The following is a 23,155-nucleotide window of genomic DNA, read 5'->3' as shown; positions in this document are numbered from 1 at the left end:
AAATAAAATTGTACAAAAAAAAAATTATTTTTATTGCTTCCAACAATAATTTCTAATTATAAATACTAGATTACAAATTTAGATTTATTAATTATTGCTACTTACAATTACCATCTATAAAATATATTTTTATGATAGAAGTAAGATATACATACCTATGCTTATCGATCTGTTGAGTGCACCGGACGCTATGAACCCGGGCAGCGTGTTTGGAACCATAGAAACGCACGGGTGTGTAACCTTTGTTTAGTCTAACGCATCAAGAGCTCGGTAACCTTATCGCAATATGTAGGATTTTGCTTTTAGTAGTTTTAGATAGTAAAATGTCCGAAGTAACGGAAAATGACGATGTTTCGACGACGGCGAGTAACCCTAATGGCAGCGTGGAAGCTGAAAGCGAAAAAACGTTCAAATTATCGCCTTTGGCGACTATGGATTGTCGGTATAAATCAATGTTTATTTTTGGTATTAAATCTATCTTAATCAATTATTTACAATATTTTTAATGATAAAACGAATATGTACTTGATATTTTTGTAAGAATAAAAATTATTGCTACTGAATAGCTATTGGATTTTTTTGTATGTGTATTAGAATTCTCTGGATACGTGATAAAATAATGAAGTTTCTGGGCCTTGGTAATACGCAGATTGTATTCAACGATCTTATGAATGTATGGTATTGTTTTATTTTACGCATGAATCATTTAAGTGGAACACTGTGTAAGTAATATGAAATTCCATATAGAACAATAATCGTTATAATGAAGAGAAATTATTGAATTTCTTGAATACGGACACTTACGAAGTGGCTGATCTTGAGTATAAGCAAATATTCTTTTATAAGACATACCGAGATGAGATTGTTCAAGAAGAAGTCTCAATTTGGGAAGAAGGTAATCTGAATCACTCGCTACTTTTATCATTGTTTTTTCTAGAACAGGATTTAATTAAATCTAAAAAAAGACATTTCGTTTACAAGCAAATATAGAATAACAATTTTTTATTGTGAATTTATAAATATTGTTATCAGGACGTGCAAAAATAGCAGCAATGGGATCTTTCGCAGCTCAGGTTAAATCTCAAAGATTAGTTAAAAGTGCTCCAGATGGTAAAATTTATTTGTTTAAAATGATCAGCACTCATTGCACATCCTCGAATAAACCTGCGCACTATCACATATAGCAAAAAGTTCATTGCATGATACTACAATTAGTTTTAGTACGAGTATTGTAGTTTTCTCGAGAGCACTTAGAAAATACATAGTTAAATGTATGGCGACGCCTATTTTTAACAATGCGTTATACCTTCTTAAACTAGACAAAAGAAAAGCAAAGGGCAAAGTAGCGAAGAAGCCGAAAAAGTCGAAAAAACCTGTGAAAGGCAAGCTGGAACGTACGGATTCGCTTCGCACGGACGACACTGCAGCTGCGGTGGATAGTGCGATCGAGTCGTCGACAGCCCTGCGATCGAATCAATCAACGGGTGGTGAGAGCGACGAGGGAGGAGAAGAAGATGAGGCTGACTACGATGACGATGATCTCAACGACGAAGTCTTCGCTCTGCTGGTCAAGGAGAAGAGCCAACCGGCGTTGCACACCACATCGTGTAGGCAATATAATATCATCAAGTGCGATTTCAAATTTAAAAATGTAAAAAAATTTCTTACCTTTTTAAAATTTTAGACGCATCAGAAAGCTTCGTACCGCCTCCTGGAGAAGAAGAAAACTACATATTGACAAGGGTACGAGCTCTATAAACAATCGAAACGTCCAAGACCTATAGTTTATGATCTATAATAAAATATACCCACTCTCAGAAAGTGGTTGACCGAGTGGTCCAGATCCCGGTGCTTCACTGCTTCTTCGGTGAGATAGACGGTTCCTCCCCCGAGCTCCAGAACCAGCGTTTGATCTACATCCTGCGCAGCAACGACGCGTCCATTCCCAGCTTCGACTCTCGCGCCGAGTGTTGGTCCGAGATGCCCCGTCACGTCGTTTGCGGCTCGTTGCAGGCCCAGTTTCTTCCTGCCATGGCCCAGATCCTCAAACAGGTCTTTCTACCTCTGGCCGAAAAACAGTTCAGAGGACCAGAGGCAGCACAAGACAGGGCTGTCAGAGATGCCCTGACATCCATGATGGAGACGCCTGGGATTGAGAGGGCTGCTGAGACGCTTTCCGATCTGACAAAGTCCCAGGTATATTGAAGTGTATACTCTTGTTAATGTATATTGTTATTTTAACGAGGGTTCCGAACAAATTTTCAGGGCACAGCGTTCATGCCTCCATCCAACATCCGCAGAGTGTCACTGATGGTGGAAAGGCTGAGAAGTGAAGACGAACACTCTGAGGCGTCGAAAGTTTCTGGAGACGGAGTCTCGCAGTCCAGAACCGGAAGTAGAAGGTCCACAGAGCAGCCGAAGAAATATATCGAACCTAGTAAAGCCGAATTTTTGGACTATCTGTCGAAACTCATCGAATCCGTGGAATGGTGATTTGAAAATGTTTATGATTGTATAAGCAACGAGAAGTTTAGGTAAAAATACCGAAGGATTTTTTAAGGACTTTGGATCACGTCGAAGGTGACACTCTACTGACGATTCCTGACGTCTTTGAAAACTTGGAAGCAGGTGTAACAGATGCCGATCTCGCGAAGAATACGAGAATAATCGAACAGCTCGAGGAAATCGTCTTGTCGTGGGAAAAGCACATCAAGAGGGTTTGATTACACACTGTTTTATTTTAAAATAGATAAAAAATCGAAGACAATATCTTGACAAACAATCGTTTTAGGTCTTGGAATCCTATGCCAACAAGTCACCACAAGGTAAAGGACCACTTGCCGAGTACTCGTATTGGCACGATAGAGAGTCCGGTTTATCGCTGCTGGTCGAACAGCTGAGGTCGCCCGCGATAGCTCGCATTCATGCGATTCTAAAAACGGCCCATTCGGCTATTGGTTCGGGATTCGATTACTTCGCTCACGAGCTGAACGACTGCTACGAAGAGGCTAAGGAGAACAACAAATTTTTGTCGACGGTACTGAGATATTTCAAGGTCAGTAGGTGAACAAACTCAGTGATGAATGATTTAAAGTTTATTGATTTTATATGTGTAGATAATTAACGAATTTTTAATATTGAAAATCATGCATTGTATAGATAGTGGCAGAAAGCGACTCGTTCGAGGGAATATCGAAGTTGATGCCGTCAATGTATGAACACTTGAAAATGATCTGGATTTTGTCCAAGTATTACTCAACAGAAGAGCGGATGGTTTCGTTACTCGAACGGATATCTTGGCAATTGCGCCAGAACGTCATGAAAAATTTAGCCATAAAACCACTGTTCGAGTAAGTACTCAAATTACAGTGAACTGCAACTTTTTTGTGAAGAAAATTAATGATTCTCTTACTGTATACCGTGATAGTGAACCCTTAGAGACAGTTTTGGAGAAAACTAACGCAGCTCACAAGATGCTTAAACTGTGGAAAACTGCGTATCTCAATACGCGCAATAACATCGAATTGTCGGGAAAAGGCGCTCGCTGGGAATTCGAACAGAGAAGGCTCTTCAAAGATACCGATTATCTAGCTGCTGTGAGATTCTCGATCGAAGAATTTTTTTAAATTAAAATTTTTCTATTACATTTTATGATTTTTATCACCCAGGTAAGCGCAGACCTGCACGAGATAGCCGGTGTCCTTCGGGACTTCTACAACATCTTCGGTGAAGAGCTAAAATCCATCGTAGACGACCCGGCACGAATCGACAGCATAATCGATCGAGTAGGTCAGCTTCTCATTCCTATTCGCGCCGCTGAGAACGACGCTTTCAACGAGTACAATCGCGAGAGTTGGGAGGCGACGATGTCGTGGTTTCGAGGCGAAGTCGAGCGTCTGGAGAACGAGGCGAAGGTTTTCATAGACGAGTGTTTCAATGCTCTGATAAGGGCCGAAGACGCACTGGCTATGCTCATGAAGTTCAGGGCCATGAAGACCAGAGAAGCTGTACATGAGAGACTCGCCATGAAGTTCGACGTTATCATGCAGCAGTTCAGTAAAGAGATCGACGAGGTCGAGGGTATTTTCAATAGGGGTGAGTTTGGTTCTCCAAAACGTGCTTTTTATTACAATAATTTAAAAATTTTTCAAACTATTTATAGGTAAACGAAATCCGCCGCTTCTGCGCTATCATCCACCGATAGCCGGTGCGATTTACTGGGAACGTCAGCTTTTCCATCGACTGAAGGGTCCGATCCTTGTCTTCCAAGAAATCGAGGAGCTCCGCGACAGCGAACTCAGGGCTTTTACTTTCGAGCAATACGTCGCTGTGGCTAAGCAAATGAAGGCTTACGAAGATGCCAAATTCGAGGACTTTGGACAAAAAGCTCTTAGTTTACTTCAGGGGACTATGAGGCGGAATGTGCTGACGGTGCAACCTTACGAGAGAAAAACTGGTGAGAGAGTATTACTGTCGATTGCGCGTGAAAATTAAAGTCATTTCGAAAAATATATCAGTCGATACGCGAGGCACGCAATCGAAAATGCTGAAAATCACTATGCTGAAGAAAATCGGAAGTGGCGATTATATCTCGACTACTGGGACGCCTATGACGACTTCTCGCGGTGACGAGCGAATCAGTTATTTGATGCCCAATAAACCCAGTTTCGGTAAACTCCTTTCGTCTCCTTTTCCAAAAGTCCGATGCTTACCTTCATCGTATTTAAAAAATAATACTTTTGATCTTAATTATATAATAATAATTATTGTATACCTAGATGCTAGGTTGTCTATAAATCCGAGTTTGAAAACGATCGCCACCTTGAAAAGTGTTAAGACGCAGTATCGATCTGACAGAAAGTCTGAAGTCACACGTACCTCAAAAACTAGACCGTCATCTGGATCTACGATTACGGAGAAACTACAGCAGCAAATTCTCAAGAACACCGAGCTCATGCGAGGTGCTATTTTGCTGGAAAATCAAATCAAGTTGACTGTGAATTTCGATAGAAAAGTGTTTGACATAATAAGAGAGGTATGATATTGAACAGTTGTCTTCTCAAATTTCAAACAAGTATGGATATTAAGTATTGAAAATTAAAAATTTTTTAAGGCTGAATTATTGGAGCATTTGGGGTTCGAACTGCCAGCAGTCATACGTGAAGTTGGTATCCAGAAGGACAGACTACACGAAGACAGCGAAGCTGTAGAGAAAATGATCAACCAGTACAACGATATCATTGAGAAGTTCGATGATGCAGATGTAATTCAATAAACACACAAAAGTATAATTTAAAGTTACAATTAATCGGATTCTTTTCTAACATTCTACCGCACGTCTTGCTACACTCAGATATTACTACTGAAGCATACACTCGAAAACGTGGAGAAACACATCCAGCCAGGTGTCACTCGACTCAATTGGTATTCCCTGGGAATCAATGATTACGCTACTGGATGCAGCAAACTTCTGAAGAGTCTAGCTTCCATAGTTGCTCAGGTCAATCACATCAGACGCGATCTAGACTCGCAGATAGATGACGTACTTGGAAGGTACAACCTCTTCGCTACTAACGATGATCCAGAGGCTCCGGGTTACGAATTACGTGGTTGCAAAGTTTGTATCGAATTTTGTCTTAATTTTGCTCATTAAATTAGTATGTTTATAAAATCAAAAAAGGAAATTTTGCAGGAATTCTTTTTAGAAGTCGAAAGCAAAAGGACAGAGCTTGTGAGTGCGATGCTGAAATGTTACCAATCCACAAGTCCTATGTTGGTGAAGCTGGAAAGTCTCGTTGAGGGAACTTCAACTGGCAAAAGTCCAGCGATGCTATTGTATTACGAGCGCTATGAGCAAACCATTTTTACGGCATTCATAACGTGAGTGCAAGTACATGATTGATTAAACGTATAATTGTTGATATTTACTTCACCTGTGAAAATCTTTACCCAGATGTTTCGTACGAAATTTGGAGCACTTGAAACAGCTTCTAGTATCCAGCAAACCTCTTTTTCAAGTGAACGCTGCTTTGTTCGCCTCGGAGGTGGTGCTCAAACCGTCGGCGGGTGAGATTTACACAATCATTCTACAAGACGTCAAGGACCTCATGGAGAGACTTCGAGTTTTTCCGCGATGGATGGTGCGCACTTGTCTCGAATGTCAGCCGCTGAAGGACGAGTCCGCGACGGATTTTGTGATTTTCAGCTTCTTCGAAGATATCATGAGCGTTCAAGTGAAATGTCAATTTTTATTTTACTAAGATGAATAGAACGAATTTTTCATTTGAAATTTTCCAGATAATAAACGAGCTGATTTTCGCTGTGCAAGAAACATCGCATCGATTGTCTCAGGATTGCTGGCGATACCTTCACAAATGGAAACAATACAGCAATCTGTGGTCACTCGATAAGACTCAAGTCTGCGAAAAATTCGCAGCTTCCAATCCCACCCTCCAGCAGTACGATGAGAAATTCGGCTTCTACGACTCCATCATTGAAGAAATCGACGAGATGACGGATCACTTCGACGTTTCTAGCATAAGGTACAGTATCAAATTTCGTTGAAATAAATCAAGAATTTATACTCTTTAAATATTCAAGGATCAACCTTCAACCTCTACTCAACGGCATTAAGGATAACGCGCGAGAATGGAAGCAGGTGTTGGGCAACTTTCTTCTGACCGACACGGCGAAGGCGATGACCGATCTGAAAGACACGATTGAGAGGTTCCGAGGAGAGGTGGAACTGGTCATCAGTGGCTTGGAACGTTTTAAAATCGTGATGCAGTGCATCAGCGACATCAAGCGCATGGCTATCCAGGCGGAGGTCGAATACTTGCAGTATCAGGTCGGTTGATTTTTACTTTTGGCTATAGGTATATCAACTGTATCCATTCTCGTATCAATACAGATTAAAAGAATTGTTGTTTCTTCTTTGTCAGGAAACTTTCAGAATACTCAGAGCTCACAAAGTGGAATATCCTGCGGGCGACGAAGAAACCGCACACAAGTTGCAACAGGACTGGGAATCTTTGTATCTTGGAGCACTTTACAGATCGAATAGTCTCGAGAGTACAAAAGATCAGTTTTGCGATATGACCACTAAAGAAATCGAGGAATTTGGTCGCGAGGTTGCCGAATTTATAGAGAAATTCCAAAGCGAGGGACCAGGAAGCTACGGTGAAGATTTGGACACTGGAATGAAAAAAATGGATGTAAGTTACAATCGAAACTTTCATAGTGTTAAACTTATCCTATGAAAAAGAATGTACTTTAACCATTGTCCAAAACAGGAATACGGCCAGCAAATTTCTGAACTTGAACAAAAACTCTACGACCTAACAAACGCCGAGCTACTCTTCGACCTGCCTCCAGCAGACTACTCGAGCTTCTACTCCGTCGAGCGGGACTTCGAGGCGATGGGCGAATTGTTTAAGCTATACAAGAGCCAGAAGACAGCAAGAGATACCTGGGCCAAGACCCTATGGGTCGACCTAAACCCTCAACAGCTGATCGACGGGATGGATGCATTTTTGAAGGAGTTTCGCAGGATGCCAAAGGCTGTCAGGAGCCTACAAGTTGGCCGTGCTTTGGAGGCCAATATGAAGAGCTTCAAAAATTCAGTGCCGCTGTTCGTTGAATTGAAGAACGAGGCTATGAGAGAGAGACATTGGAAGGAGCTGATGGACCGAACTGGAAAGCATTTTGACATGTCGTCAGACAGGTCTGGTGATTAAACGAAAGACTGGGACGGTTTTAGATCGAGGTGTAAATAGTATGATATGGCGGTGTACAGTGATTAGGAATAGCAAGTGTTTTATTAAGTGCAGGACAAATAATTTTAGAATAGGTGTCAAGTGATTTCTAAGCGTTCAGCAATCTTATTTTGTTCTTCTTCGCATTATATCGTCAAGCTGGAGCAATCAATCTTTGTTCAATCGATCATTAAAATGTACAATTTTACTAAACAGCTAAAAATGCTAAAAATTGGTTTATTCCTGACAGTCATTTGATTTTATTTAAACTATAGAAGTTCGTGTAGATAAACTTTTCTGCGTTAGAATTAATTATAAATAAAATTAAGTGACTCAAAAAGATTTTTTACAAGCTGTTTAATAAAATTGATCATTTAAAAATCAACTTTCACAATAACGATATTGTTCTACTGCATATTCTATAAATGAAAAGTTACTACAGTTACAGTTAGAATGACATTTGCAAACAGTGAAAACTTACAATCATAATAAGATTCGCTAAAATGCGAGACAGACATTGAACTGAAACAACATGCACAAAGTGATTAAATATACTTATCTGTGATACACGCATTATACGTCATAATAATGGAGGGGTAAGCTTACAACTATAGAATATTAAGTAGATTCTCAATAACGATCGGCATTTTTTATACTAGAAATTGGCAAAACTAGTACATAAAATAGACGTCTGTGTTTATTTATAAAAAGGTTCACACTCGAGAACATGTTCGCCATGGACCTGGCACGCTACCAGGACATCGCCGAGTCGATCGTGAACAACGCGAGTCGCGAACTAGCTATAGAACGCGGTGTCCAGGAAGTAGCGCAAATCTGGTCCACCATGGAATTCAAACTGCTTCGACATACGAAAGTTGGCGAGGATCGCGGCTTTGTGCTTGGCAGCGTTGATGAACTAACTCAGGTACATTTTGAAAAGTACATAGTATATTATAGTCTTCCCTTAAAATAATTTGCTTATGCTACATGATGAATTGAAATTTAGATTCTCGAAGACAACGCCCTGAATCTTCAAAGCATGTCAGCCTCCCAATTCGTCGGTCCCTTCCTGAGCGTCGTTCAAAAATGGGAAAAAGCTATGCGCACAATTGCTGATGTCGTCGAAGCTTGGCTAGAACTTCAGCGACGTTGGATGTACCTAGAGGGAATCTTCGTCGGTGGGGACATTAGAGCACAACTACCCGACGAAGCTAAGCGGTTCGACGATGTGGATAAGAGCTTTCGTAGAATCATGGTTGATACTGCTAAAAAGCCGAATGTTTTGGAATGCTGCTCTATACCGGGTGAGTTGTTCGTATAAAATCTGTATAATCGCTGATTTCTTACAAATTTATCCTACCGCCACAGGTCGTAAAGAAGAATTCGAAGGGTTGATCATGGCTCTCGAGAAGTGTCAGAAATCCTTGAGCGAATATCTAAAGAGCAAACGTGCCGTGTTCCCACGTTTCTCCTTTATCAGCGACGATGAGTTGCTCGGCATTTTGGGAAGCTCCGAACCGAGTGTTATTCAAGAACACGTAGGCAAGATGTTCGATAACCTGAGTAAATTCAGACTTGGACCTGATAGTCAGGAGCGAATAGTCGCCAGTGCGCTAATCTCGACTGAAGGCGAAGTCATGGAATTCAGGAATCCGGTGGTAGCAGAAGGTAACATCGAGGACTGGTTGGTCCAGGCACTGGATGAGATGAGACGATCCAATAGATATCTCACCAAGAAAGCTGTATACGATTATGGAACCGTGAGTTGTTAAGCTATTTCATGTTCTTTTGGCCATTTAAAACGGATAAAAAAATTAATAATGGATGGCATAGATGAGCAAACCGAGAACCGAATGGATGTTAGATTTTCAAGGCATGATGATTCTGGCGGCTAATCAAATCTGGTGGACCGCTGAGGTTGAGAACGTGTTCAAGAAAATTGCGATGGGGAAGAAACGCGCTATGAAAGAGGTAGGTAATTCATGCACACTTACAATTTAAAACCTAAATCAACGCAGCATTATAACACCTTTCTGGTTTTAGTATCTGCAACAGCTGATTCAGCAGTTGGACGAAGTCGTGAAACTGATGGGGGGAGATACTCTTTCGAACAACGACAGAAAGAAGCTCGATACGGTGTTGACTATCGACGTTCACACGCGAGACATAATCGAAGGATTCGTTCGAGATAGCATCATGGATGCTATGGAGTTCGAATGGGAAAGTCAATTGCGGTAAATACAATGCACTATCTTGGTGTAAAATAGTTTCGTAAACTTCATTAAATACTTGTGCTTCGATCTTTAGATTTTATTGGGTACATGACTTGGACAACGTGTGGATGCATCAGTGCACCGGATCATTCGAGTATGGCTACGAATACATGGGATTAAATGGAAGATTAGTCGTCACTCCTCTGACGGATCGCATTTATCTTACCATAACTCAAGCTCTGTCGATGCATCTTGGTGGAGCTCCGGCTGGTAAAGCATACAATCTCTACTGTGTTACGCGAAAAATATTAAATAATGAAATGATTCGTAACTTACTCGCCAGGACCCGCTGGCACGGGGAAAACCGAGACCACGAAAGATTTAGCAAAAGCTCTAGGTCTTCTGTGTATCGTGACCAATTGTGGTGAAGGTATGGACTACGTAGCTATTGGTAAAACTCTCGGAGGTCTAGCTCAATGCGGTGCTTGGGGGTGTTTCGACGAGTTCAATCGTATCGATGTTTCGGTTCTCTCGGTAATCTCCACTCAATTACAGACCATCAGATCCGCTTTGCAGAGTAAAGCTACTCGTTTCATGGTAAATTATCCATCGTAAACTTCCAAATCATTCAAATTATGAAGTCGAAGTATAAATTGATAATGTAAATATTTTCAGTTTGAAAATCAAGACATCACTCTAGACTCCAAAGTGGGCATTTTTATAACCATGAATCCAGGTTACGCCGGCCGTACCGAACTTCCGGAATCCGTGAAAGCTCTCTTCAGACCCGTGGTCTGCATCGTTCCGGATAACGAGCTCATTTGCCAGATCAAACTATTCAGTGCAGGTTTCCTCACGGCGAAGGTACTGGCTAAAAAAATGACAGTTTTGTACAATCTAGCTCGCGAACAGCTCAGCAAGCAGACTCACTACGACTTTGGCCTTCGAGCTCTCAAGTCCGTACTGAACATGGCTGGGCAACTGAAGAGAACGTCAGGAAATTTACCCGAGGATGTGGTGCTTATGAGAGCGTTGAGAGACATGAATCTGCCGAAGTTTATCTTTGAAGATGTGCCGCTATTTTTGGGTTTGATTAAGGATCTGTTTCCTGGACTGGACTGTCCCAGAGTTAGATATCCTGACTTCAACGATGCAGTCGAGAAGGCACTTAGGGATAAAGGTTACGCCATCATACCTGATCAGGTTGACAAAGTGGTACAGCTGTACGAAGTGATGATGACTCGTCACTCGACGATGATTGTTGGTCCGACTGGCGGTGGTAAGACCGTCGTTATCCAAGCTCTTTGCGACGCTCAGACTCTGCTCGGCAAACCTTCGAAGCTTTACATCTTGAATCCGAAAGCCTGTACCGTCATCGAACTCTACGGTGTTCTGGATCACACTACGAGAGACTGGACCGATGGACTGTTGAGTAACATATTCAGGGAGGTGAACAAACCTCTGGATTCCAATGTAGACGAGAAGAAGTACATACTGTTCGATGGTGATGTTGATGCCTTGTGGATCGAGAACATGAACTCCGTAATGGACGACAATAAATTGCTGACTCTGGCTAATCAGGAGCGAATCAAACTTCAGGATCACTGCAATTTGTTGTTCGAGGTAATAAATCTGTGTCCTCGTATCTGTTAACTAGAGTAACATTTTCTCGTTTAATAATTTAAGGTCGGTGATTTGCAATACGCGTCACCAGCTACGGTATCCAGAGCTGGAATGGTCTACGTCGATCCAAAGAATTTAGGGTATCAACCGTTCATGGATAAATGGATCAACAGTCGAAACAAATCAGAGCAAAGCGTGTTACGCTTTTTATGCGAAAAATATGTTGACACCGGAATCCGTTTCATCATCGACGGTTTGTTAGGTCTTCAGCAAGTCGTACCTCTGAAACTGATAATTCCTCAAACTCGCCTCAACATGGTACAGCTAATTAAACTTCACTTAAAACTATTCTCGAAATCTTGAAGCAACTTATGATCATTTTATAAATCACATTAGGTCACACAACTCTGCGTCACCATAGACGCCCTCTATCCAAAACCAGCAGTCGACGAGTATCTTCGCGATGAAGATCGGATCCTCACTGACGAAGAAGAAACTCTTCTCATCGAGAAAACGCTGATCCGCGACGAAACACTCGAGGCAGTGTACCTACAAGCTTGTTACTGTTCACTGGGCGCAGCTGTCACCTCGGAATCTCGCAAAGAATTCGATGACTTCATGAAGAAAACCTCTGGCCTGATGATGGTTGAAGACTCGGCTGAGAAGCCTGCGACCACTCGGTACATGCCGACCCTCTTCCCTCAGCTTTACGATTACCTTCTGGACGTGGATAAGAGGATCTGGGTTCCCTGGAAGTGGATGGTGTCGAAGTATGTTCACGAGAGGGGAAGACACTTTGGGGAAATTCTCGTGCCTACAGTGGACACGATCAGGGCAACTTGGTTCGTCGAGCTGATGAACGAGGCCAAGAAGCCTATGGTCCTGGTTGGAGATACTGGAACTTCCAAGAGCGCTATTATTATGGATTTTCTGAGGAACCTGGATGCGGATAAGTTCGTAAGTATTTTCGTTTAATAATTAATGATTAAAATTTTTCTTATTTTTTTATTGTCTTATAGTTGAGCATACATTTTACAAAAATTCTGCAATCATATAATATACAAAGAGCAGTATAAAGAAAGTATAAGTAATCGAACATGCTAAACACGAAACGTTTCTCATGTTCTACTTTAATTTACAAAATTCGTTTGTTTACATATCTTAGATTATAAAAATATTTCGTATGTTTATCAGTCTCACGTGTTTTTCATTCAAACTCATGAAAAATATTGATATTCTTTGTGTGATGAGAATCGCCGTTCATTAGGCGCAAGTAGGTCAAGCTTTATATCCAGTGGGATTATGACCTCTGCTTCATTTCATTTACTTCCGTAGACAATTATAGCTTTATAATACAACTCGACAACAGCGCAGTTTCCTCACTATAAATGAGCAGCCGTTGTTTTTTTATAATTTTAGCTTTTTTCTTATAAGCAACACAAGTGTCTTGAATGCAATTTTCTGTAACATTGATTACCTCAGAGTTTTTATGATAGCTCGTAAAGTCATTGTATACGAAAACACTCGATACAAAAACTGAGGAAAAAATAAAATGATCAATTTAATTATGTTTATTGCATAAGTATATAAATGTATCGTATTTTCATGCTTACATTTGCTAAAAACTTCATGTTCAAATCATCTGTAATGCCACACACTCTTATACCAAGAGATTTCTGACACCTGCAAATAACGAAGGCTTTGGCAACCATCACGCTGTGCGATTGATTGTACCATAAAGATGAGTACACAAAGTATCCTAAATCTAATCCCTGAAATTTCGTACGACAATAAATTTTCATTTTTCCTTCATTGAAATACTTGATGATAAAATACACGATTCAAACAGAAATATTTACCGAACTTATTAAATCTTGAGAACAGGCTGCATATATGTAAACTCGGAATAAACCGATTCCAAATAATAAACTGACTTGAAATCGCATCCCCCACGAAAGATTTAGCTGAAAAATTTTAATTAAATAATTATTTGTCAAAGCATTGGTGTACGTATTACGAAATTGCAGCATACTCACGGCAAATAATTGTAATCCTTCGCACATAATGTAAATGGCAATGCTGATCAACATTTTTAATACCATATATTTCTTTATGCAGTAAACTTCTTTAATGTACCTAGAAAGCACAAATACTTAATTAATTTGCCATCATCGTTAGTTGAAAAACTATATAATCATTGAACGCGCATACCAAATGATGTCCTGATGTGTGCGAATGCATTTCACCAAATCGGGGTAATCCTTGACTTTTTTAAAGTCGTTTTGCAAAAGCTCGAGCCTTATACTGGTCACGAAAATCATAAACATCATCATAGCGTCCATAATGATAACAACTGCAGCATAAAATGTGCAGAGCAACTGATTGCCGTAGACGCAAATCCAAACTACCGGAGACTTGATATCGAAGGGATAATATGCGTAAATTGGAGGTTTATTCTCGATAAACGCCTGCACCAAGTAGGTCAATAAGATCAGTGCGTAGGCGATAGTGATAATTCCAAATATGATCTGCGCTTTCCTTACGTATTTGTACACCACTGGGTAGACTTTGTCGTCGGCTACCGATACGTAATCGTAAGCCATTGTTAACAGTGTCTAAATTATTCGAAGCAAACTTTTTATCGAAATATTTAAGCATCAAGTTACTGAAATCGAATAGAAGAAAAAACAAAACTTACTTTTAAACGGGCTGCCTGTCTCCTCGACAAAACCATGATAGCCAAAATCTCGAAAACAATAGTCAGCTGCGTGACCGATGTAAGTACTGATGCCAAATTGTGCCTTTTTTTGTAGATACTCCACAGCGATGGTATTACCAGCAGCCAGAAGTTGACGTGAAAAAATCTATAGACCATTTCCTGCAGAAACGCATAATACCATCTCTTCCCTGCACTCTTCAACGGCCAAATCGCCAAAGCGACTCCTATCACTTTCATCATAAAAACGTTCATCATGATATCTTTGATAGAGCCCATTCTCCAACTTGACATGACTATATTCTTGATAGTCCACTTTTTTAAATCCGAATTTCGCATAGTCCCTGTGCTCTTAACTGTCGCGCGAAACAGCGACTTCACGTGTACCTTTCTTCTACATGTTCGAACGTATGAAGAAAAGTAGAAATCCATCGTTTTCTGTTTTGTATACTAGAACACGACGTTAATCTAATATAATAGACGCATTAGTTCACGGACTGCGATAATGGGATTCTATCGAAGTGCGCAGGTATAGACAAGGGTCAATCGGCTATTGGTAATTCCAAAGCGGAATTTCGTGCACGTGTCACATCGTCAACGATTAGCGTTGAATCGCGATTAAGCATGTCACAGCGGGGGTCACTGATACACAGCGAACGTAAACATATTATTATCGAATGCAATTCAAATTTAGAACCACCTGCCCATCAACTTTTCCTCACGAACGACGTCACTGGACGTTCAGCGAAACATCGAGTCGGTTGTGGAAAAACGTACGAAGAATGTTTATGGACCAGCCCCGGGAAAGCGTCTGATCGTTTTCATCGACGACATGAACATGCCGATGGTCGATACTTACGGAACGCAACAACCGATTGCGCTGCTGAAGCTACTCCTCGAAAGGGGCGGGTTCTACGATCGTGGAAAGGATTTGAATTGGAAGAACGTTAGAGACATAAGTGAGTTTTTTTATGTTTCTTATCGTGGACGTACATATGATTTGGTAATAAATTGGTCGTGTGTTTAGGTTTTCTAGCAGCAATGGGAAAATCGGGTGGCGGGAGACACGACGTGGATCCGCGTTTCGTTTCTATGTTCTCGGTTTACAACGTGACGTTTCCAGCTGACGATACTCTTCACTACATTTACAAGAGTATCTTGTCGGGGCATTTGGAGATCTTCTTAGATCCTATTCAAGCATTAGTCGATGAGATAATTAAGATCACTCTGGAGCTCTATAAGGTATCCTAAAGTTTCTGACTTTGAATTAGAGAAGTTTGCTTTAATTACTCTATTACTTTATTGTCACGAAGCTCATTATCACTGAATTGCCACCGACGCCGTCGAAATTCCATTACATCTTCAACATGCGAGATCTGTCGCGAGTGACCGCCGGCTTGTTGCAAAGTGACCCGAGCCACTTTAAAACAGATCAGCAATTCGTGCGACTGTGGAGAAACGAATTCACGAGAGTCTTTTGCGATAGGCTTATCTCCAAATCGGTAATAATCGATATTATGAAGTTTTTCGCAATATATAAATGAGATGATAACATTAACAACTGCATTTCCTAATCAGGATCAAGACATCGTGCAGGGCCACGTCGAAGAAAAAATCAAAAGCTCGTGGGATCTTGAGCCGGACACAACGAGCTATGCTTTGCGAAATCCCCTGCTCTTTGGAGATTTCCGCAATGCCTGCAGCGAAGATGAAGTGCGTTTGTACGAGGACCTGCTTGACTACGAAGCGGTTTACAATCTCTTCATGGAGGTATGCATGCTTTGTTTTTAATAAAATGTTTTAGGAAATCGGCTAAATAGAATGACTTTTAGATCCTCGAAGAGCACAACGAACGTCGCGGCAAGCTAAGCATGGTTCTCTTCAACGATGCACTGGAACACCTGACTAGAGTACACCGAACACTTCGTATGCAACGTGGTCACGCATTAGTTGTTGGTGTGGGAGGCAGTGGTAGACGATCAACCGTAAGACTCGCAGCTTTCGCTGCCGATTGCGAGCTTTTTGAAATTGCTCTCACCAGGGGATACGACGAAATGGCCTTCCGAGAAGATATCAAGGTATTTTATCGATCAATATATGTATAATATAGGTATAATAAAACTATTTAATATACTATTTCATCAGAAACTGTTGATGGTCGTCGGAGTCGAGAACACCAAAACCGTATTCCTGTTCACCGACGAACAAGTGGTGGACGAAAGCTTTCTAGAAATAGTCAACAATCTCCTGACGACTGGCGTTGTCTCGGCACTTTTCACGGACGAAGAAAAGGACGGCATCGTCGGGGCTTGCAGAAACGCTGCCAAGGATGCCAATTTCGGCGTGACAAAGTACATAACATCTTTTTTCCGAAACAATTTTCAAAGCACCTGTAACACTCGATTAATGAACGCTATTTTTCGAACGACAGAGAGAACGTTTGGGCGTACTTCGTGAAACGCAGCACGGAGAACCTTCGCATCGCGCTGTCGATGAGTCCATCGGGCGACATTCTTCGTGGACGTTGTCGAAACTATCCAGGTCTAGTCAACTGTACGACGATCGACTGGATCTTCCCTTGGCCGGAACAGGCGTTACTAGCCGTCGCCAATGTCACCCTCAGAGACGTAAGCCTTGTTAGCATTAGGATGATCAAATAGTAGAGTAGGCGTCGGCTAAACGGCTGCACGTGACATTATCATTACCCGAAATTGAAGCTATTTGTGTATAAAGTATAGGGGAAATAATATCGTAGCGTCTATCGAATTATCTTTCATTTTTTCTAATCGATGATAATTTATTTTCTGTAGAACGTCCACATTCCTGAGAACCACAGGGACGCGGTGGTTCGCCACGCAGTTCACGTGCACATGTCGGTGAACCGGTATACGAGCGATTTTCTTGCTAAGCTGCGTCGGCCTAATTACGTCACGCCAAGGCATTACCTCGACGCTCTCGAGACGTACGTCAACCTGTTGTCGGAAAGACGTCAGTACATCGAAGCTCAGGTACTTCCCAATTATAACATATGCGATATAAAAAAAAAATCGCAACTCATACACGCTACTTACTTTCTTTCGCTCGCGAAACAGTGTCAGCGTCTATCCGGTGGTCTGTCCCGCATAGCCGAGGCATCGGCGAATCTAGACAAACTGAACGCAGTCCTAGCCGTTCAGCGACTGAAGGTCAAGAGTCAAACGCAAGAATGCGAGGCGCTTCTGGCGACGATCGGCGAGAGCACCTCGATCGCTGTTGCGAAAAAGTCCCTCGGCGAGGAGAAGCGCAAGGAGATCGAGGACAGAAATAAAATTATCGCTAAGGAGTCGAGCGAGGCTAGAGAAGCTCTGGCGGAAGCTCAACCGGCCCTCGATGGGGCCAGAAAGGCGTTGGGAGATTTGGATAAGTCCGATATTACGGAGATAAGGTGAGCGTAATTTTCACTTTTTTCACAATGTTGTAAAATGTTGTAAAAATGATTTATAAAAAATCGGACAGATCATTCGCAACGCCACCAGAACCGGTACAGGTAGTCTGCGAGTGCGTCGCAATAATCCGAGGACTGAAGGAGATATCATGGAAGAGTGCGAAAGGAATGATGAGCGATCCGAATTTCCTGCGCGTACTCCAGGAGATGAACTGCGACGAGATAACGCTGAAGCAACAGCAGATGGTCAAGGCTCATCTGAAGAAGTCCAACAAAATGGAACAAATGAAGACCATCAGCACAGCTGGATACGGCTTGTACAAGTTCGTTCTGGCGGTTTTGGACTATTGCACCGTTTTCCGTGAAGTAAGTCTAATCTTCTGTAATCTCACAGGTGTTACATTGATTACAGTTAATTTACGTGGTATGATACAGGTGAAGCCAAAAATCGACAGAGTCCAGGAGTTGGAGGCTGAATCGGAAAAGGCGCGAAAGGCTCTGGACAAGGAAGAGCGCGAGCTTGAAAAGGTGGAGAAACAGCTGCAGGAGCTGAACGCAAAGTACGAAAAGGCTATGACGGAAAGACAAAGCTTGCAAGAAGAGACAGATCTGCTGCAAAGGAGACTCGTCGCGGCTGACAAGCTGATCGGGTAAAGCTACTGTATCTTTAATTTCTTATCTATCTAGGTTCGGACAATTTAAAATGTCTAAAGGCTGATTTTCACGTGGCCAGCGGTCTGTCTTCGGAGAACGAACGCTGGAAGATGGAATTGGAGGCGCTGAAAAACGAGCTTGGGAAAACAGTCGGCAATTGTCTTCTGTCCTCCGGCTTTCTGGCCTACAACGGCCCGTTCACGTACGAATTTCGAACTGAAATGCTCTACAACGATTGGCTGCAGAGTGTCTTGGAAAAGGGGATTCCCCTGTCTCAGCCGTTCAAGATAGAAAGTCAACTCAGTAATGACGTTGAAATTAGCGGGTATGTAACTTGAGTATTTATGTGCATCATTTTGTTGTAGTTATATCATTATTTTCCTTATTGTTGCAGATGGAATTCAGAGGGACTACCCCCGGACGAATTATCGGTTCAAAATGCCATTCTGACGGTCAGAGCGTCGCGATTTCCACTGTGCATAGATCCGCAACAGCAAGCACTCAAGTGGATCAAGAAACGGGAAGAGAAAGCCAATTTGAAAATGCTCACCTTCAACGATTCGGACTTCATCAAGCAGGTGGAAATCGCTATTAAATACGGATTTCCAGTGCTGTTCCAAGATGTCGACTACGTCGATCCAGTGCTGGACAACGTGATCATGAAGAACGTTCAGAGTTAGTACTGAAAATCTTGTTCACCCGATTCACTGATAAAGCTCGATGTATCTTAAAAACTGCAATCAATTTCAGCTGTTTCCGGACGTTCTTTCATAATGCTCGGAGACAAGGAAGTTGATTACGATCCCAAATTCCGTTTGTACCTGATGACGAAACACTCCAATCCAATTCTGAATCCAGCGATTTACGCAAAAGCCACAGTCATCAACTACATGGTCACCACAACCGTAAGTATCTGAAAAATCTACTCCAACGATTGATTATTACCGAAAAATTTAATAACGAATCTGCGCATACAGGGTCTAGAAGAACAGCTACTGTCTGTAGTGGTCCGTACCGAAAGACCGGACGTCGAGGAACAACGCGAAGCTCTGATAACCGAGACGAGTGCACACAAAGCACTGTTGCAGCAGTTAGAGGACAACCTGCTGCGCGAGATTGCCAGCAACCAGGGAAACATGCTCGACAACATCGACCTGATTGAGACCCTGGAAAGCGCCAAGTCCAGTGCTCACGAGGTCTCAACAAAGCTGAAAGAAGCCGTTATCACCGCCAAACAGATCGACGGCTTGCGAGAAGATTATAGGCCAGCCGCTAAGAGAGGAGCTATCCTGTTCTTCGTGTTGGCTGACATGGCTATCGTGAATTCCATGTATCAGTACTCTTTAAGCAGCTATCTCGAGGTAAGCATTTAAGCTAAAAAGGTTGAGAGTCGTGATAAATCATTCTTATCGTTGTAACAGGTGTTTGTGCAATCGTTAAAAAAAGCTTTGCCAGACGCCCAACTGCCCAGACGTCTCATAAAAGTCGTGAGAACCTTGACGAGAAGCGTCTACGATTACGGCTGTACGGGGATCTTCGAGCGACACAAGCTTCTGTTTTCCTTCCAAATCTGCACAAGAATCGAGCTGGATCAGGGCAAAATCAATCAAGCCCAATTGGACTTTTTCATCAAAGGCAACGTCTCGTTAGAGAGATCCAGTAGAATCAATCCTACAGACGGCTGGTTACCAGTTGCCGGTTGGGAGGATATCCTAAAATTAGCTGCCGATTTCCCAGATAAGTTGGGTAACTTACCGAACGAGTTGGAGACTCGTGATTCGGAGTGGAAAAAGGTACCCATTAATTTTTCAAAGAGCATCATCAGCTAACTCAATTGACGACGATATTCTTCTGAACTAGTGGTTCGACCTGGACAGTCCAGAATCGGTCGACCCTCCATGCGACTACTCATCCCAACTCACAGCCTTCGAACGTCTGATGCTACTCCGCTGTTTCCGTGTGGATCGAGTTTACCGAGCAGTGGTCATCTACATCAGCCAAACGATGGGCGAAGAGTACATAACACCACCGAGTGTCGGACTCGATGCCGTATATGAACAGAGTACCCCGACGATGCCGGTCGTCTTCGTGCTAAGTCCGGGTTCCGATCCTACGAGTGAATTAATCAAATTGGCCGAGAGACATGGTTCTGGAGCTGGCAAATTCAGACACCTGTCGTTGGGCCAGGGTCAAGAAAAGGTGAATATTAGAATAGGAATTTGGATAATTTTGCAGGCTTTTACTATTGCAATGCTTCACAGGCGGCGCTAGAGTTGCTGGAGAACGCGGTTACCAGAGGGCAGTGGCTCATGCTGCAAAACTGTCATTTACTACTCAGTTTTACGAGAGAGTTGGAAAAAACATTGGAAAATATTGGAATGCCACATCCAGATTTCAGACTGTGGTTAACTACCGATCCTAATCCCAATTTTCCTATTGGAATTTTACAACAGTCACTCAAAGGTGCGTTTATCGTAAATTTAATAGTGTATAAATCTAATGCTGATAATTTGATTCGTATCACAGTCGTGACCGAGCCCCCTAATGGACTAAAGTTAAATCTCAAAAACACCTACTTCAAAATGGCAGATCAAGTCTTGGAATGTTGCGAGCATCCGGCTTACAAAGATCTCGTTTACGTTCTGGCCTTTTATCATGCCGTTGTCCAAGTAATTATTCTGGAACCTACTTTCGCAAACGATTCGAGAAAATTCTTCTGACCTTTACGGTGTATTTTGCAGGAAAGAAGGAAGTACGACAAAATCGGTTGGAACATAAACTACGATTTCAACGAATCGGATTTCAATGTCTGTACCACAATACTGGATACTTACCTTACCAAAAATCTGAGTTTTAAAGAAAGCAGGATCCCTTGGAACAGTTTGAAATATTTGATAGGAGAAGTGAGTGATCACAACCTTTCTTTCTGATTTTTTAACAAAAAATCACGAAATACTGCGTAATTTCAGGTAATGTACGGTGGCCGAGTGATCGACAACTACGACCGTCGTGTTTCGAAGGTTTACATGGACGAGTACTTTGGCGACTTTCTCTTCGACACTTTCCAGCCGTACCATTTCTATCAAGATGAGCAGGTCGACTACGTCGTGCCAGAATCTGATGATCGTGCATCGTACTTGAAGTTCATAGAAGCACTTCCTTTGGTGAATTCACCCGAAGTCTTTGGTTTACACCCCAATGCGGAGATAGGGTACTTCAGTCAGGCGACCAAAGAGATGTGGTCTCATTTGGTCCAGCTTCAACCACAGACCGGTACGATATTTTTAATTAATTTACGATATAATAGAAAATGGCATTTTTATTTTTATTTATTTTCAAATGATATAAATAGGACATTATAAACGTAATAACTGTTTCAGTGCGCTTAAGCAAAATAAGTAAGTTTCATTGTATTTTTTCTATTCGTTGTAGAGGGTAGACAGTAGTTATAGTTATTGTTATTGTACGTTGTTGTAGTTGTTTTATTATTGTTCAAGCGTCAAAATAAGTAACCCAATATTGATCCCCACACAGTTGTCGGTAGTACCGGAATAAGCCGAGAAGAGTTCATCGACAACGTAGCCAAAGAAATTTTAGGAAAAATCCCGGACGAGTACGATATGGTGAAGATCAAGAGAAACTTCGGATTATCTGTGTCGCCTACTACCATCGTCCTCTTTCAAGAGCTTGAAAGATTCAACAAACTGATTAGAAAAATGACGACAACTTTGCTACAGTTAAGAAAGGTACTCTAGAATTAATTTTGGAATGTTATTTTACACTTCTTTAATGATATTTCTTCTTCGCACTAGGCGATTGCCGGTGAAATAGGTATGGACGGAGTGCTTGAAAGCATCGCAAACTCTTTGTACAATGGAACACTACCAACAGAGTGGGCTAGACTGGCCCCGGATACGCGGAAAAATTTGGCTGGTTGGATGGAACACTTCGAGAAACGAATAGCTCAATACACTAGTTGGGTGAGTCCCATATACCTACCTGGTCCCAAGTTCACCAACATTATAAACGAAAGTTTCTAATGATAAATAAATGTTTATATTCTAGTCTGGCTGCAACGAGCCAGTTGTAATTTGGCTCTCAGGTTTGCACAGCCCAGAAACCTATCTAGCTGCTCTGGTGCAGATGGCCTGTCGAAAAAATAATTGGCCCCTTGACAGATCGGTCATGTATACCGCGGTTTCGCGGTACGTCAAGGCTGATGAAGTTGAAGAACGACCCGAAGAGGTATCGACATTTTTGTGAAATCTGAAGCTGAACATTTTCATCCAACTTATATCTTCAAATAGGGTTGCTATGTACAAGGGCTGTACATTGAAGGCGCTCGCTGGGACGTAGAGGCGAATTGCCTCAAGCGATCGCATCCAAAAGTATTGATCGAAGAACTGCCGATTCTCACTGTGATACCAATTGAAGCGCATCGGCTGAAACTTCTGGTAATAATTTTGAAAACATTCGCTATTATTTAATGATAAAAAGTTAATGGTTTTTTATAATATTTTCAATTCGTTTTTAGAATACAATAAAAACTCCAGTGTACACGACCTCGAATCGACGAAACGCTATGGGCATCGGTTTAGTATTCGAAGCTGATTTAGGTACCAAAGAACACGCATCACATTGGATTTTACAAGGCGTTTCCCTTATTCTTAATACCGACTAAGCGATGCAGTTTTAAACAAGTTTGTACAGTGTTTATTCATTTGATTGTAAGTTGTATAACTTAAAAAAATAAATAGTTTTTAATAAAGCG

General features: G+C 41.8%; 2 protein-coding genes across 3 annotated transcripts; one reads left to right on the top strand and one right to left on the bottom strand.

Moving 5' to 3' along the window:
• The first annotated feature begins 145 nt into the window (after nucleotides 1-145).
• Nucleotides 146-23,152, top strand: LOC100117374 (dynein heavy chain 10, axonemal). 2 transcript variants are annotated; one of them, XM_031929821.1, is made up of 60 exons: nucleotides 146-442; nucleotides 595-673; nucleotides 748-895; nucleotides 1,320-1,607; nucleotides 1,685-1,743; nucleotides 1,819-2,196; nucleotides 2,266-2,489; nucleotides 2,561-2,717; nucleotides 2,792-3,055; nucleotides 3,160-3,350; nucleotides 3,428-3,596; nucleotides 3,669-4,095; nucleotides 4,163-4,456; nucleotides 4,518-4,670; nucleotides 4,779-5,035; nucleotides 5,114-5,263; nucleotides 5,354-5,617; nucleotides 5,693-5,880; nucleotides 5,954-6,233; nucleotides 6,298-6,542; nucleotides 6,601-6,847; nucleotides 6,942-7,214; nucleotides 7,293-7,723; nucleotides 8,466-8,679; nucleotides 8,761-9,058; nucleotides 9,123-9,514; nucleotides 9,588-9,725; nucleotides 9,798-9,988; nucleotides 10,062-10,237; nucleotides 10,311-10,564; nucleotides 10,643-11,590; nucleotides 11,654-11,908; nucleotides 11,987-12,547; nucleotides 15,001-15,265; nucleotides 15,334-15,548; nucleotides 15,620-15,808; nucleotides 15,885-16,076; nucleotides 16,139-16,384; nucleotides 16,452-16,657; nucleotides 16,738-16,933; nucleotides 17,117-17,314; nucleotides 17,399-17,730; nucleotides 17,802-18,096; nucleotides 18,166-18,380; nucleotides 18,464-18,709; nucleotides 18,779-19,059; nucleotides 19,135-19,289; nucleotides 19,362-19,745; nucleotides 19,806-20,177; nucleotides 20,245-20,583; nucleotides 20,646-20,847; nucleotides 20,911-21,053; nucleotides 21,126-21,287; nucleotides 21,354-21,657; nucleotides 21,765-21,782; nucleotides 21,919-22,130; nucleotides 22,197-22,364; nucleotides 22,450-22,629; nucleotides 22,692-22,838; nucleotides 22,919-23,152. In XM_031929821.1, exons 1-60 carry the CDS (start codon nucleotides 324-326, stop codon nucleotides 23,063-23,065), a joined length of 14,721 nt encoding a protein of 4,906 aa, XP_031785681.1. In that variant the 5' UTR covers nucleotides 146-323; the 3' UTR covers nucleotides 23,066-23,152. The 2 variants fall into 2 exon arrangements, with proteins under 2 accessions (XP_031785681.1, XP_008206677.1); XM_008208455.3 differs by lacking the exon at nucleotides 21,765-21,782 and having other exon boundaries at nucleotides 147-442.
• Nucleotides 13,064-14,600, bottom strand: Or47 (odorant receptor 47). The gene is made up of 6 exons (NM_001190565.1): nucleotides 14,289-14,600; nucleotides 13,802-14,205; nucleotides 13,627-13,726; nucleotides 13,450-13,554; nucleotides 13,204-13,362; nucleotides 13,064-13,126 (listed from the first exon to the last, which is right to left on the bottom strand). The coding sequence occupies exons 1-6, from the start codon at nucleotides 14,598-14,600 to the stop codon at nucleotides 13,064-13,066; spliced, it is 1,143 nt and encodes a 380-aa protein (NP_001177494.1).
• Nucleotides 23,153-23,155: the final 3 nt, after the last annotated feature.

Source organism: Nasonia vitripennis, chromosome 4 (assembly GCF_009193385.2).
Source record: "Nasonia vitripennis strain AsymCx chromosome 4, Nvit_psr_1.1, whole genome shotgun sequence".
Taxonomy (NCBI): domain Eukaryota; kingdom Metazoa; phylum Arthropoda; class Insecta; order Hymenoptera; family Pteromalidae; genus Nasonia; species Nasonia vitripennis.
This window is presented reverse-complemented; position numbering and strand designations above follow the sequence as displayed.